The sequence below is a fragment of the Syzygium oleosum genome, unplaced genomic scaffold, assembly GCF_021117445.2.
Source record: "Syzygium oleosum isolate NSW1041296 unplaced genomic scaffold, Sole_v2.1 Sole_v2.14, whole genome shotgun sequence".
In the NCBI taxonomy this organism is placed as follows: Eukaryota; Viridiplantae; Streptophyta; class Magnoliopsida; order Myrtales; family Myrtaceae; genus Syzygium; species Syzygium oleosum.
In genome coordinates, this window is record NW_026607498.1 from 4,671,114 (window position 1) to 4,686,944 (window position 15,831).

At 36.5% G+C, this 15,831-nt stretch overlaps 1 protein-coding gene across 1 annotated transcript; it reads right to left on the reverse strand.

The window, feature by feature from the left end:
* Nucleotides 1–206: 206 nt before the first annotated feature.
* Nucleotides 207–5,707, reverse strand: LOC115689189 (probable protein S-acyltransferase 14). Its single transcript, XM_030615181.2, has 7 exons — nucleotides 4,944–5,707; nucleotides 4,091–4,310; nucleotides 3,915–4,006; nucleotides 2,691–2,814; nucleotides 2,502–2,587; nucleotides 1,597–1,662; nucleotides 207–715 (listed from the first exon to the last, which is right to left on the reverse strand). Exons 1-7 carry the CDS (start codon nucleotides 5,151–5,153, stop codon nucleotides 590–592), a joined length of 924 nt encoding a protein of 307 aa, XP_030471041.2. The 5' UTR covers nucleotides 5,154–5,707; the 3' UTR covers nucleotides 207–589.
* Nucleotides 5,708–15,831: the final 10,124 nt, after the last annotated feature.

Consider the following 15,831-nt stretch of genomic DNA (forward strand, 5'->3'; position numbering starts at 1 on the left):
ATCCAGGAAAGAGAAGGTCCTATTTCGGGCGGGAAATTTCGATGTTGCAATGCTGCTAGACGAGGGGACGGCACACTGCATACTGCTTGCCTCGACAAGCTTTTGATCTATGGAAAACCCGATATTGTCTCTCGACCGGCTAATTTCTTGCCATTGTTCTTACCAAGTAGGAAGAAAGGAAGGACAAGAAACCGGGAATCAAAATGTGACTTCCACAAATTCTGGACATGTAAACTGTTATCTACATCCGCAGCATACAGGTACATTCAACTTCAAAGATGAATGTGTTAAAAATTGATCGAGGGCAAAGTTTCACAATATCCGATATTACACTTGCCTAAGTTAAAATAATGCATATGTTACATCGCAGCCCAAGACCATGGAAACAGAACTCGGAGATCGGCGATCCCTTTGTTGAATCTCTCTCTCTCTCTCACAGAGCTATTTCTACAAGGAGAGCCACGGTGGTATCAGCACAAAGGAAGCCCTGAGTAAGGTGCATCAGTAAATAACAAACAGTTAGTGGCGGGGCCTCCGTGTATATCGGGTCAATAGGTCAACCTCCCTGAGAACGCGCAGCGAGTTCTCCTCAGAACTCTTCGCTGTCGAAACCGGGCCACGACGGATATTCAAGACCCTGAAGCGCCTGTATCCGCCTTATGTCCTCTTCTGAATAAGATGGAATGAACCAGTAGAGTCTATGCGTCCCGAATACCTAAAGCACCAAAAGCACAAGTAAAGTTCAGTTAAGGAAAGCCTCGAAAAAGATCAAGAAGTTTCAACAGGGGCACAAATTCTTCCAGTAAGTCCATTATCTTTTGTTATCAAAGACAGAGCTGTCTTTTATCAGGGTCGAAGATTCAAAAAAAAAAAAAAACGACACTTTAAATAGTTCTGAGCTTTAAGGCGCCAGCTAACTTAACAAGTCCTTCAACGGAGATATCAAGAACTAGGATCCATATCCCGCCATTATCTGGCTTTGGGATGGATAGGTAAATCTTTGCTAATTTAGGTCATTTATTGGCGGAAAGCAGTAATAATCCATTATGTCGATGCCCAAAAGAAACCGGGCAACGAAATGCCCTTTATTGACTATCTTAGACTGCTCAAAACAGAAGGATCAATTTACCAGTCAAGCTCCTAAAAATGAACATAGAGCAACCCCCAACACCAGATCCAATAAATGCATGACTCACGAATGCCGTCAAAGGTTGAGCAAACATGCCCATAAATATTAGCAAAACATGTTAGGCTGGGAAGAATCCAGACACCATGAGGAGGGACGACTAACATGTAGAGGCCACAAATAAAAGCCACAGATCAGTTTCTTATTGGTCAGCGACCAAGCCCCTAACAGTTTTCTAGCTAATAGCCGCATAGTTTTCAAACGTAACTTGGATTTCTCTTCCCCGAATATGCGACTTTTAGCTCTCATCAATATCATAAGCAGAGAAAACAAAGAGACGCACTCTAATAATACTATAAAACTAAGAATCCTGGTAATTTCCAGTTTGGAAGATCACACTCCACTACCAGTCTTAAGCAACAGGTTCAAGAAGAGCAAGTATTACAATGACACTAACTGAAGTGTAATACCTGTTCAAAATTCTTTCTCTGTCCAAGATCATAACGCCATTTTGGAGTGGTCTTCTTTTCATATGCCTGACCACAGGCAAATACAATTAACAAGCAGAAGAAAGATCCTCATTTACCACCAACAGTATCTCTACTCAAGAAAAAAGGCCATGCAAATAGGGAAGTAGACTGCCAACCTTACTTTCTGTTGTAATGCAAAATGGGACAGTGGATCAAAATCTTGCAAGTGATAGGGGACAATGTTCGACAAACCAAGAAGGATTACGGGTGTTAAAAAGAACCGGGAACCGCTCGGACCGCCCGAAACCGGACCGGACCCGGTCCGGTTCCTGGTTCCAGGTGTGGAACCGCCCACCCGCCCACCCGGACCGGACCGGTAATATAATAATAACATATAATATAATATATTATATTTATTTAATTTTTAATTAAAAAAAATCCTAAATCCCTAAACTAAACCTAACTCACTTGACGCTCATAACCTCACACTGAGCCGAGAAACACCTTCTTTCGCTTTCGCCTCACGCTCACTCTCACTCTCTCACTCTTCTCAGTCGATGCTCACCTTACCGTCTCCGACTCTCCGTCCTTGGCTGGTGGGACTGGTTCCTGGTTCCAATTTTTCGGAACCGGTCCCTAGTGGGCGGTTCCCGGTTCGAGGATGGGAACCGCCCACCCGGACCATGCTCACCCCTAAGAAGGAACCTCAGATTTCCAACTTATTGTTTTCAACCGTTTTAGGCAGCGTGTACTCTAACTAAATAGAATCACCAGAAAAAGAAAAATTGGCGTGATAATTCTAAAATCACATAAACTCAGGTTCTACGAAAAGTAACCAATGAAACCATCTAATGCAGCTGCGTAAGTTTTTTGACCAGAAGATAGGCTTAAGCAAAAGAGCAGACCTCTATTGTCGTCGTGTTAGCAGCAACCAAGGAAATGTGCATGACCAGGAACCCCAGGACACTCAATGCGAAAGCCAAATTGAGGACTATAAAAAAGCACGCAAATTGCACCAACATTAAATAACTACCTTGTTTATGCGATACTGAAGATAAAACATCAGAAACTGAAATAGATTATTTAAACCTTACCGAAGGCAAGAAAAGTTGTTGCAAGTGTTCCAGGTGTTCCAGGTATCTCTCCATCACTAAAGAATGCAATAAAGTGCGGGAGTAATGATAAAGTAACTACACTTGTCTCCAGAAATGTATAGAACTGCATTAAAGACATTTTCCATTTTCATATGTAAAGCAGAAATTAGCGAAAATAGAGAACTATATTGAGAAACAATATCATCCTACATGCTATAGTAAGCATCCTATGGACAAATGCTAACGGCCATCATGACCACACTTGGCCAGCATAAGGATAGGTAAGTTCATCAAGATATCTAAACAACCACAACAGTGCATTTCATCATCTCATATGCTTCCCAAGATTTTTGAGTAAACAGAACATCCATGCATTCAATTGGCTGATGTACACAACTCATCATACGTTTTTGCTTCGACAAACTCTAAAAGATAAATAATGTATATTGTCCTCGCCTATAAGCATTATCAACCTAGACTATGAAGTAGCACGGATGTCTACAATTAAAACATCAAAGACATGGACAATGGCAAGAACTCACATTTTGCGGGTTCTAGGAAAATAAATGACATAAAAGCGGAGTGAACAAGTTCATGATTGGCATAGAAAAAGTAATCTGATGTATCGGGGTGATCGCGTTTGATTCATCTACAATGATTCATATTTGTGAGGATAAATGCAGATGCTGTGCAAAATACCAACCACAATGACCTAGGTGTTTGTTTTAAAGCAAACAACAGCAAAGAGAAATCCGTTAGTGCTGAGGATAAAAAGAATACCACAGTGAAATGGTCTCCTGGAAGACACAGTCGAATCATTGAGAGTTAAAGCTTTGTTGATTAGAAGAACATGCAAGGTTTTTATTTTATGTTGGCTTCCTATTCTAATATCTGCTTTGACTAGAGGAGCTTAGTATAATACAAACAAATATATTTAGTAACAAGTGCAAAGGCAACTAGTTTAACAGCTGATTTAACTGAAATATATATTTAAGTGTCTTCGAACCCCCAATTCAACGGATTCAGCTAAAGTATTATAAGGCCAGATATAAGCTTTCATACCGACATACTCTGTGTCTTGGTCTGCATTCCAGAAGAATGCAAAAAAAGAAACAGGAAAGGCAGAATGTAGAAGAACATGGATATCGTGATATGATGGAAAAGGCAACTTCGTTTCTCAAAAAATAATCGGACAGCCAGGCCATCAAAGAGGCAGTAACTTACCAAGAAAAGCAGAAAGTATTTATAATTCAAAGCACCAACACAGTTAACCACCCACACGCAGTGATGATCCATCTTAAGTACACACCTTCCACCTACAAAAAACCACAGCTTAAGTTTTCCACGGGGAAAGCTTGCTCGAAATAGAAAAAAATATTGGATGATGTGGAAACACTGACAAACAGAACAGTGATGGCATCTTGGCGGTTTTGGCTGGTTGCACTTCCGACAGAAGCGTATTCTCGTGTGAGATAGATCAGACTGCAAAATGCTGAAGTCCGAACCATTCAATGGGTCGCTCTCTCCTCTCTCCTCATCAACAGAAGGCCTCCAATTGGGTGGCACACTCCCGGGGTCCGTCAACACGACTGAAAAGTAACTCCAGAGCAGCATCACCAACTGTACAACGCAAAGCCTTACCATTCTGAGTATGTATTTCTTTGGGTCCAGTTACCCATCATATTAACTCACCATGAAACTCAAACCCACAGCTCAAAAGATTCTTAAAAAAGATCCAACAGCTCCTATTATTCAGTCAAACAAGTGATGGCTAGAATAGAAATGCATCTACCTATTGTAGGAAACCATGCTTTCCAAGCTGCGCATGCCTATAATAGCAGATGTCCAAAGAAAAGCCAAATGGTTTTCTCAGAGTAGATACTAGAATTCCTGACGGGCATTAGCCATATCCCTATCATTTAATGAATGGGCTGAAACAAAATAAGCAAACATGCTCTCATGACACGTTATTTTCCACAGCATTGAAGACAGGTATCAGAAATTGTCTCCATCAACCAAAAAGCCACAACATGAGGGCACCCACTAATTCCCATGATCTCACAAGCATCATAATTATCAACCCATCAACCAAAACTCAAAAAAACCCAAAAGTTTCTACCGACCCATCAACCGAAACAGAACAACAAAAAAGAACAAGAAAAAAAAATGAAATGACAGAAACAGGGTCCAAATTTTGCAAATTTCAGATAAAGTTTAGCTGAGTGACACATAGTAAGGAGCTAGCTAACTAACCAGGCAGTGAAACAAGATCAGGACACCAAGAGCAACGAAGGAGTCGAGCCCGCCCTCGTACAAGCTCGGACCGTAATTGGTCAAGACGACGGCATAGTAGGTGACGCCGACGACCCCCAAGACGAGCAGGATCATGATCGAGCCGAGACCGCGGAGCGCCGTGCAGAATTTGAACACGTTCCAAGCCATCACAGCACCGGATCTGTACATACTACCGCTCCCACACAAAGATTGGCAAACAACAAAATCAAGACTTGAGGGAAACCCAAAAGAAAAAAATCCCCTCTTTCCTCTGCTTCCGAGCTCCAACAAGCTAACCACAGCGAAAGAAGGACAAGCAGTGACAATGGTGAAAAGGGAATGAAAAAGAAACAGATGGGTCCTTTTGTGCTTCAGTCTTGGGGGGTTTTTAGGTGGGGATTTTGCAAGAGAAAGAGAGAGAGAGACAGAGGCCAGCTACACAGGAGAGAAATGGGGTTTGCAGTTTGCACTTCTTCTCTCCTCAAGTTGGAAAAAACAAAAAACCAGGGGAATGTTCTTTTCTCCTTCGCTACAGAATCATATCAGACACTGCATAGTTGAGATTAAGATAGATTAGTGAAGATCTAAAGTCAATGGGGCTTGGAGATTTCTAACCCAGGAAGGTCCGGAGGGATAGCTGTGTTTGATAATTGGCACTAATGGTGGAGTTTACTGGGGAAGGCTCATTCGTTTCGTCGGTCTTCAATCTAGAAGGGTGTTATTCCTCTCGCCATCCACATCTCTCCTACAGGAGGAGCACATGATTACAACAAAGGAAATAGGATATGTTTGGTATTTTTCTGTGATATCACCATGATAGCTTTCACATTTTTAGTTGGGTTAGTAACTTCATAATGATAGATTTCACATTTTTCCCTCCATTCACTTTCTAGAAGATAGTTCCTTTATGTTAAATTAGTAAAATTCTCAATAATCGAAATCTTGTTCCTTGATTAGGATAAATACAGACATCTGTAGATAAATTAATATCGTTGCTAAATCTCATTATGAAAGCACTTACATGTAAAATAATAGGAATATCGATATGATACAAGTCTAAATGAGATTATAATTATACCATTATAGATATCATAGTTAAATTTTATTTAAATGGAGTTATCGTAATATTTATAAGACCAAAAATGTAATTAAATAACTTCAAAATATCATATTTTAAAAAAAAAAATTTATAAAAAGTATTTTTTTTTTGTTTTTTTTTTGGTCAAAAAGTAAAAATAAAAAGTATTGAAATGAAAAGAAATTCTAAAATCTGAGTAGTATTGTAATTATGAAAACTTGTGAATAGTATTAAATGATCGGTTTTGGATTTGTGGAAAGTTGATGGACTAAATTATAAAAATTGAAAATTTAGAGATTATATATAACATTTAGGGATAATTCAATGACCACGTTAAACGAATTAAATATTTAATGATGACATTGGACGAAAGTTTGACACTATATCATTTCCCCAAATTACCATGTGACAATTGCATTTCAAAATTTTGCATAAAGAGAAAAAATTACACCACTCCTTTTGCCAAGCTTTAGCTAACTTTGCCTCTCTCACTCCCTTTCTTCTTTGATCAACGACTATCGTTGCCTTCTTCTCTCTCATTCTCTGCGCATTGGCCCTCGTCGATGGAATGACGGCATCAGATCTTACCATTAAGATATGTGTACAATGCTCATCTAGATCTCGATGGAAAAATCCCTCTTGCCATGGAGGCATCTTTATAAAATTGGGTCACCTTCAGGCCTGGCGCGAAGATTTGGAGGCGTCTTGATCATGGACAAGAGTTGTCGTGATGATGAAGCCTCTGCACATACTCGTGCACATATGCATGGAGACAGAGAGAGATGCATTTCGAATATAGGTGAAGAAAATATTCATCGATTTCATAGCGCCACATGATGCGGCACTCATTTATATACTCGGGTCCAATTACAGGTTGATACATGAACATTGACTTGGAAAAAAAACAAAAACAAACTTTGTTCATTTTTCTTGTTACATGTTAAATTTTCGGCCGTACTATATGAAAAAAAATCCAAACTTTAAAATTTATTTTTTTACCATTTAAAGGAAAAGAACTAGAAAACCAAGAGCGCTTGCTTATTTCTTTAGAAGTCCTTGGCAGGCTAGCTTCATTCCCGGTAGGTGAACGCACGATAATGTTGTGATAGAAGTTATTCATACGATGCAACACAACAAAGCGAAGAAAGGTTCTTTTGCTGCTAAAATCGATCTTGAATCACAAATGAATTGCACCACCACTGCTTCTACCACTATCGTTGGGAATGGTGGCATGCTATATCCTACCTCGCCGAGTATCGGATTAAAGTGTAACATATGGGCCCATAAACTCAGCCCATTTAGAAGCCGAAGCCCATTATTTGTTAGCCTTAGCCCGTGTAAATTAAGAGAGTCTTCTCCTTCCTCCAAGCAAGCTTCGTGAATGACAAAGAAATAAGAGGAATGAGCGGACAAAACAAGGAAATTGAAGAAGGGCTCATATGTGAATCCCGTAAAGGGGAAAGAGAGGAGAGAGAGAGAAATTTTCGCATGTAGCTATTTCGGACGTCCTGACAAGCCAAATTGCAAAGTATTCGAGCCTATTATTTGTCTAATCGGAGTAATTTTGAAGTTAGGTCATAAATTTGGATTTCTGTAAATTTTGAGCTACGAAATCCGATTTTGGAGTTACTAATTTGTAGATTCATATGGAAATGATGGTTTAAAGCATTGTGGAGCTTTAGGGTTTGACGAAAATTTATTCTGAAGTACGGTTTGAGCATAACAAACTTCTAAAGTTTTGCGTGCGAGTTACACGTAATGGACAATACACAAGAGAGACAAAAATGAACATTTGTTATAAACGAATTTCTTCGTTAGCATGTAGAAGTCGTTTTAGTGATGATTAAACGTAGTTAGTCGAGTTGTTCGTCAGAGTAGTGTATTACTCAGATTTTGATATCGTTTTTTGATTAATTGATAGGAATACAAGTGCGTCGACTCGAGTAACCTTCATAAGTTGATTTTAGGCTTTTCTAAGTGAGTGGTGCTATATCTTAATTGAGTTTGTGAACTCATATTACGAAAACGATATGGATTAGATATAGTATGAGTTATGAAATATCATTTTTATTGCATAGAATCCAGATTGAGCATTTACTACCATTTTGTCTATTTGAAATGGAAAAGTTATTGTTAATAACAATTTAAGTTGATTGCCTGTAAATAGTTTATGAAACCTTTTACGAAAGAATCACGGAAAGTTCACGATTTATGAACATGCTTTATGAAAGGTACTTTGATATATGTGTGTGTATTGAATCGTGACAAGTTATATGAGTTGATTGGTAAACTTGAGTTTTGAAATGATTTCTAATTTGGGTTGCGAGTTATTGGAGATTGAGGTTGGTGGATTATGCTCATGTCTCTATATTTAGACACCCATTGAGAGGTAAGTATGCATACTGTTTCATAACATCCTTTTGGGCCAAACTCCCGGCTGATATAGGTGGAGACTAGGCAATGGGTAAACTTGGCCGCCTTCATCACGGGCATTAAGTGTAGCCATAGTTAAATATTGAGTATTAGATTAGTCAAATGGACTATTGACATTTGATTTGATAGAGATTAATCATTGGAATGGATCTTTATTGGTTGATTTGTTATTATTCATTATTAATATGATATGTAAAGAGTTATGATGTCGATTTATAAATGTGCATATTGGATGCTTGATCAAATTAAAAGAAATGCATTAGTCATTGGGCTGTGATTGCTCATTCCATTCTTCTTATCATGTTTTCCAGATCCCTCAGTTAGCATCAAGTAGGACGAGCGCTTATGGCGAGCAGCATTTGGTATTGAATTTTGGGTATGCGTCGGAAATGTATACATACTTTATTGGGTTTAGGAACTCTGATATGTTGATTTTAGTTTGAGGTTATGTCCTTCAGGTAGAGAGAACGATGGCCATGTCATTACCCATATTTAGGTGTGTGACATAAAGCAAGGTGATCCCGTTTACCCTTCGCTGTTTATCCATTGTATGAAAATATTTAGTTATCTGATTGAAGAGGAACGTTGCAACCCGTGAAGGTCTTAACAGGGGGGCTTGGCTTTCTCGCATTTATTCTTTACAGACGACATGTTTCTGTTTGGTGAGGCTACTGAGGCCGGTTGTCAATTGGTAGTGGACGCCCTTTAAGTCTTTCTGTGAGGATTCTGGGCAAAAGGCAAAATTTTTGGTAAATCCAAAGTCTTCTTTGCCGGAGAATTGAACTTTGATGATTGTGATGGACTTTCTGGTATTCTCGGTATTGCTGCTTATGACAATCTCGGCAGAAGGCTTGGTTTGTCTTGTTATTGCTACTTAGGATTTCCTTTCCATACAGATGGTGGTAGTGCTCGTCGTTTCAGGTTCATCATTGAAAAGGCTCGGATTAAACTCACCAGTTGGAAAGTAGGTATTTTATTTCCTAAAGGTAAAGCTGCACCTGACAACTGACCAGAGTTTGGTTCTTTAGGGGATCTAGTAGTTGGGCCTTGGCGTGTTAGCGATCTGAAGTCGAAAGTGAGGACTTGTTGGATTTCTACGGGAGTATGGGACTTTGCCAGACTCTCTTATCCCTTTCCTAACGAGATTCTGAATGTGAAACGGGCAGTCCCAATTGGAAGAGGGGCAAGGGATGCATTCTGAATTCAGTTGGAGTTTCTCTAGGGACGGGCGCTTTGCTTTGAAGGATGCTTATCATTTGGCTGTAGGTTTGGATCCTTGGAGAAAGCTGGAAGAAGATTGGACTTGGGCGTGGAAAGTGGATGCTGTTCCTCGCATTCGGTTTTTCAGTTGGTGAATGTCACATGATAGCGTTGCCACGAGATCCACTTTGGCGAGAAGAGACATGAATGTTAAGCACTATCTGTCCTCAATGTAATAGAGAGGAGGAGACACCTGAGCATGTGGTTGGAGTGTGTGACAGAGCGAAAGAATTTTGGGCTTACATCGGCGCTCCTCCTCCCCTTCACCAATGTTATGATCTAAGTTTGAGAAACTGGACCGGCGCTAATATCAGGACACAGGTTGGTTACGCGTCTGCCCAAAAGAGTAGGGGAGCGTTAGGAGCATAGGAACAGAGCTGTTCATCATTGGAATCGACCTCCACAAAGGTTGCCACAAGCTCGATGCTGATGGTGCGGTCGTAGGATCAATAGGTGCACCACGTGCGGGAAGCGCATTGCATGATGATCAAGTACCCTAGGTAGCGCCGTAGCGGGCTTTCCTTGCTTTGTACACCACGCTTCAGCAGTTGCCGGTGAAGTTTCAGCCTCGGGTCTTTAGCTAGCATGATAACCATTCCTATTGTCTTAACCTGTCTGCTCCTGCAATGCTTTGACTGCAAACCCATTTTGAACGCAATTCCATTTTTCTATTTTCTGAACAATTTTTCGTCCGCAAATCCGATTTTGAACCGTAATCGAACAAAAAAGAGTAGGTTTTCTATTTCTAGACAAAAAATGAGAATCATTTCTGAGAGAACTCTTTCTTCAAAACACATGTTCATATGGAAGTTACGATCTTTAAGGTTGGAAAAAAAAGCAAAAAATCAAAAATTTCAAAACTTCACAAAATGGTTTAAAATCTGTGGCTACCCACTTTGAACGAAATTGAAATTTTTTTAGGTGCCGAAAAAATAAAAAAATAAAAAAATCAAAAATTTCAAAATTTCACAAAATGGCTTAGAATACCTATGGCCACCCACTTTGAGCGAAATTTAATTTTTTTTAGATGCCAAAAAAAATAAAAAATAAAAAATAAAATCTAAAATTTAAAAATTTCACAAAATGTCTTAGAATACCTGTGGCCACCCAATTTGAGCGAAATTTAATTTTTTTTAGGTGCCCAAAAAAATTTAAAAAAGAAAAAAATAAAAAATTTCAAAACTTCACAGAATGGCTTAGAATACCTATGGCCATCTACTTTGAGCGAAATTTAAATTTTTTTAGGTGCCGAAAAAAAAAATAAAAAATTTCAAAACTTTACAGAATGGCTTAAAATACCTGTGGCCACCCATTTTGAGCGAAATTTTATTTTTTTAGGTGCCTAACAAAATATAAAAAAAAAGAAAAAAAATCAAAAATTTTAAAACTTCACAGAATGGCTTAAAATACATGTGGCTATCCACTTTGAGTGAAATTTAAATTTTTTTAGGTGCCGAAAAAAATAAAAAATTTCAAAACTTCACAGAATTGCTTAGAATACATGTGGCCACCCACTTTGAGCGAAATTTAATATTTTTTAGATGCCGAAAAAAATAAAATAAGCAAAAAGAAAAAAATTTCAAAACTTCAGAATCGGCTTAGAATACCTGCCACCAACTTTAAATGAAATTTTATTTTTTAGTTGCCGAAAAAAGAAAAAAAGCAAAAATTAAAATTTCAAAACTTCACGAATGGCTTAGAATACATGTGGCCATCCACTTTGAGTGAAATTTAATTTTCTTTTTAGGTGCCGAAAAAAAATTAAAAATCAAAAAATCAAAAATACCATTTGGGCACCTAAAAATTAAATTTCACTCAAAGTGGGTGGCTAAAGGCATTCTAAGTCATTATGTGAAGTTTTAAAATTTTTTATTTTTTTATGTTTTTATTTTTTTTTAAAAATTTAAAAAAACTAAATTCAAATGGTGGCCACAGATATTCTAAGTCATTCTGTGAAGTTTTGAAATTTTTGATTTTTACTTTTTTTCACCTCAAAAATTAAAATTTCACTCAAAGTGGGTGGACACAGGTATTCTAAGCTATTCGTGAAGTTTTGAAATTTTTGAGTTTTTGAATTTTTTTAAGCACCTAAAAATTTAAATTTCATTCAAAGTGGGTGGCCACATGTATTCTAAACTATTCTGTGAAGTTTTGAAATTTTTATGTTTTGATTTTTTTGGGTACCTAAAAAATTTAAATTTCACTAAAAGTGGGTGGCCATGGTATTTTAAGCCATTCTATGAAGTTTTGAAATTTTTGATTTTTTGATTTTTTGAAAAAATTCAACAAATTTCCTATTTTCCCGAAATCTGAAATTTTTTATTTTTGGAAATTGTGATGAATTTTTCTAGAATTTTTCAATTTTTTTGGATTTTTTGAATTTTTTGAGATTTTTAGGAATTTTTGGATTTTCTAATTATTTTTATTCCATTTCTAAAAAAATGGATTTTTGTTCTGGAAATAGAATTTTGTGTTGTTTATCAAAAGGGTTTTGTTTTAGGAAATAAAAATTTTGTTGTTATCAAACGGGTTTCGTTCTAGAAATAGAAATTTTTGGTCATTATCAAACGGATTTCTTTTCTCGTAAACTCATCTCGAACCGAAATAGAAAAATCTATTTCTGTTTTGAACTCATTCTGAGAATGAATGGTTATCATTCGCTACCTTAGGGTGCGCATGGAATGCATTCCGAATAAAAATTGTTCGGAATGCATTCCGAAGTAATGCGTTTGTTAAAAATTTTCGAATGCATTCTGGAGCGATTTTTGCATTCGGAATAAAAAGCGTTTATTAAAAATACTTGATTCCGTAACGCATTCTTGATTCGGAACGAGTTTTTGGCAAGAAAAAAGAGAAGCTACTTTTGTAGCTTTTTGATTCGAATGCGTTCTCCCTATTTTCTCACAAATTTTTTTCGAAAATGCATAAAAATTGAAAATTCTAGAAAAATTCATAAAAATTTCCAGAAAATAAAAAAGTCAGATTTCGGGAAAATATGAAATTTGGTGAATTTTTTTAAAAAAATTAAAAAAAATCATAAATTTCAAAGCTTCACAGAATAGCTTAAAACACACGTGGCCACCCACTTTGAGTGAAATTTAAATTTTTTGAGGTGCCAAAAAAATCAAAATTTCAAAACTTCACAAAATGGCTTAAAATACCATGTGGCCACCTACTTTGAGTGAAATTTAAATTTTTTTAGGTGCCAAAAAAAAAAGAAAAATAATAAAAAAATAAAAACTTTCGAAACTTCACAAAATGGCTTAAAATACCGGCCACCCACTTTGAGTGAAATTTAAAATTTTTGAGGTGCCCAAAAAAATAAAAAAATAAAAAATTCAAAACTTCAATGAATGGCTTAGAATATCGTCAGAAGCCACCACTTTGAGTAAAATTTAAATTTTTGAGGTGCCCAAAAAAAAAAAATTCAAAACTTCACAAAATGGCTTAGAATACCTGTCACCCACTTTGAGTGAAATTTAAATTTTTTAGGTGCCCAAAAAATTAAAAAATAAAAAATTTCAAAACTTTACAGAATGGCTTATAATACATGTGGCCACCCACTTTAAGTAAAATTTAAATTTTTTAGGTGCAAAAAAATCAACAAATCAAAATAGATTGTTTCTGAAATCAATTTCTGGAGCGAGAATTAGTCATGTTTTACCAAACAGATTTCTCCTCCGTAAATTAATTCTGGTAAGAATTCCGAAATCAATTTCCGCAAGAATTTGATTTTGAGTATGGTATATCATTCGCACCCTAGGGTGCTGATTAACGCATTCCGAATAAAAATTCTGTTCGGAATGCATTCCAAAAGAATGACGTTTGTTAAAAAATTTCCGAATCGTTACGGAGCGATTTTGATTCGGAATAAAAATGCGTTTGTTAAAAATACTTGATTCCAGAATTCCGAATGCATTTTGATTCCGGAATGAGTTTTAGCAAGAAAAGAAGCTACTTTTTATAGCTTCTGATTCGAATGCATTCTCCCTATTTTCTCACAAATTTTTTTAGAAAATGCATAAAAATTGAAAAATTCTAGAAAAATTCATAAAAATTTCTAGAAAATAAAAAAGTCAGATTTGGGAAAATATGAAATTTAGTGAATATTTTTTAAAAAATAAAAAAATCAAAAATTTCAAAACTTCACAAAATAGCATAAAACACATGTGGCCACCCACTTTGAGTGAAATTTAAATTTTTGAGGTGCCCAAAAAAATAAAAAATTTTCAAAATTTCAAAATGGCTTAAAATATGTGGCCACCTACTTTGAGTGAAATTTAAATTTTTGAGTGCGCCAAAAAAATAAAAATAATAAAAAATAAAAATTTTCAAAAACTTCACAAAATGTCTTAAAATACCCGCGCTACCCACTTTGAGTGAAATTTAAATTTTTTGAGATGCCCAAAAAAATAAACAAAATAAAAAATTTCAAAACTTCACGAGAATGGCTTAGAATATCCGTACCACCCACTTTGAGTAAAATTTAAATTTTTGAGGTGCCCAAAAATTAAAAAAATAAAAAATTCAAAACTTCACAAAATGGCTTAGAATACCTGTGGCCACCCACTTTGAGTGAAATTTAAATTTTTTAGGTGTCCAAAAAATTAAAAAAATCAAAAATTTCAAAACTTTGCGAATGACTTATAATACATGTGGCCACCCATTTTGAGTAAAATTTAAATTTTTTAGGTGTAAAAAATCAACAAATCAAAATAGATTTATGTTCAGAAATCAATTCGGAGCGTAATTAATCATGTTTTACCAAACAGATTTCTCCTCCGTAAATTAATTTGAAGAATTCCGTAAATCAATTTCAAGCAAGAATTTGATTTCGGAGCAGAATGTTACCATTCGCACCCTTAGTTACTTGAAGTAGAAACAGATGCTATGTGAGTTTTTTTTTAATAGGGACGTACAAATGCTCATCGCTGATTGCAGGGATGTTGGGTCAGTGTAGAATCACCCAAATCTTCAGAGGAAGCGAACCAGTATGCAGATCAAATGGCAATTATGGGTGAAAACGAAAGGACGACAGCACAAAAGAGACAAAGCAGAAGTAGCTTTGCTCCATCAGATCACAGGAAGGAGAGTCAACATGCATTAATTAACCTAATGATGCCTATTGGATGCAATACAGTTTTCGAGTCTTACAACCGCAGCCGGGTGAGGATAAGATCGGGTAAACGATCGAAACCTGTCACGCATAGTCCAGATAGAAAATTCAAAGAAGTTGAGAAGTAGGGTTTCATCGTGCACGGTCCCTTTCGTCGGATTGATACTGATTACCAACCCCACCAATATTCGATAAGGACCCTGACAGAGAAATGTGGAAACCTCCACTCACATCGAAAGGCACCACGACGACAGGTCGTCCTCTTCGGGGACGCAATAAGAACAAAATCCTACCAGAAAATATTACATATAAAAGAGCAAAATGATACTATAAGTGTCATAACTTGTGTACGAAAATCATTTTAGTGTCATAACTTTTTTGGATCACTTTGGTGCCAAGTTGGAGGAAAAACGATCACTTAAGTGTCATAAGTTTTTTTGGATCACTTCGCTTAAAATTTTTGAAAACGATCATTTAAGTGCTAAAATTTTTAAAAACGATCATTTAAGTGCTAAAATTGTTGAAAAACGATAACTTAAGTGCCAATCTCCGCGAGCCACGTCGCTTCAGAAATTAATAAAAAATGCCACGTCGGATTTCCGGCGAAAAAATTGTGTACGGCACCGGAGTTGGCACTTAAGTGATCGTTTTTCAAAAATTTTAGCACTAAAGTGATCCAAAAAAAACTTATGGCACCAAAGTGAGCGCCCTACACAAATTATGACACTTGTAGTGTTCTTTTGCCCATATAAAAGTTATGTCACGTAAGTTATGTACAAGTCCACTCAATGTGCGATATGTAGCAAATCATAAATAATCTTGTTAGCGTGAATTCATGGTTAATATTATGGACTTGGTTATTTTTTGGGTTAATACTAAGAAAAATCTCAACAGGTACACTTATAATAAATTTACCCCAAATTAATTTTTTGACTATCAAGAACCCTAAACTGGTACACTTGTGACAATTTTACCCCAAA

Bases quoted from the DNA above. Each gene is read 5' to 3' on its own strand.
- LOC115689189 (XM_030615181.2), bottom strand. From the start codon at position 5,153: ATGTACAGATCCGGTGCTGTGATGGCTTGGAACGTGTTCAAATTCTGC. The intron at 2,588-2,690 runs GTAAGGTTTAAA...GCTTTTTTATAG, and splicing joins AACAACTTTTCTTGCCTTCG to TCCTCAATTTGGCTTTCGCA. The intron at 1,663-2,501 runs GTCTGCTCTTTT...GCCTGTGGTCAG, and splicing joins CTAACACGACGACAATAGAG to GCATATGAAAAGAAGACCAC.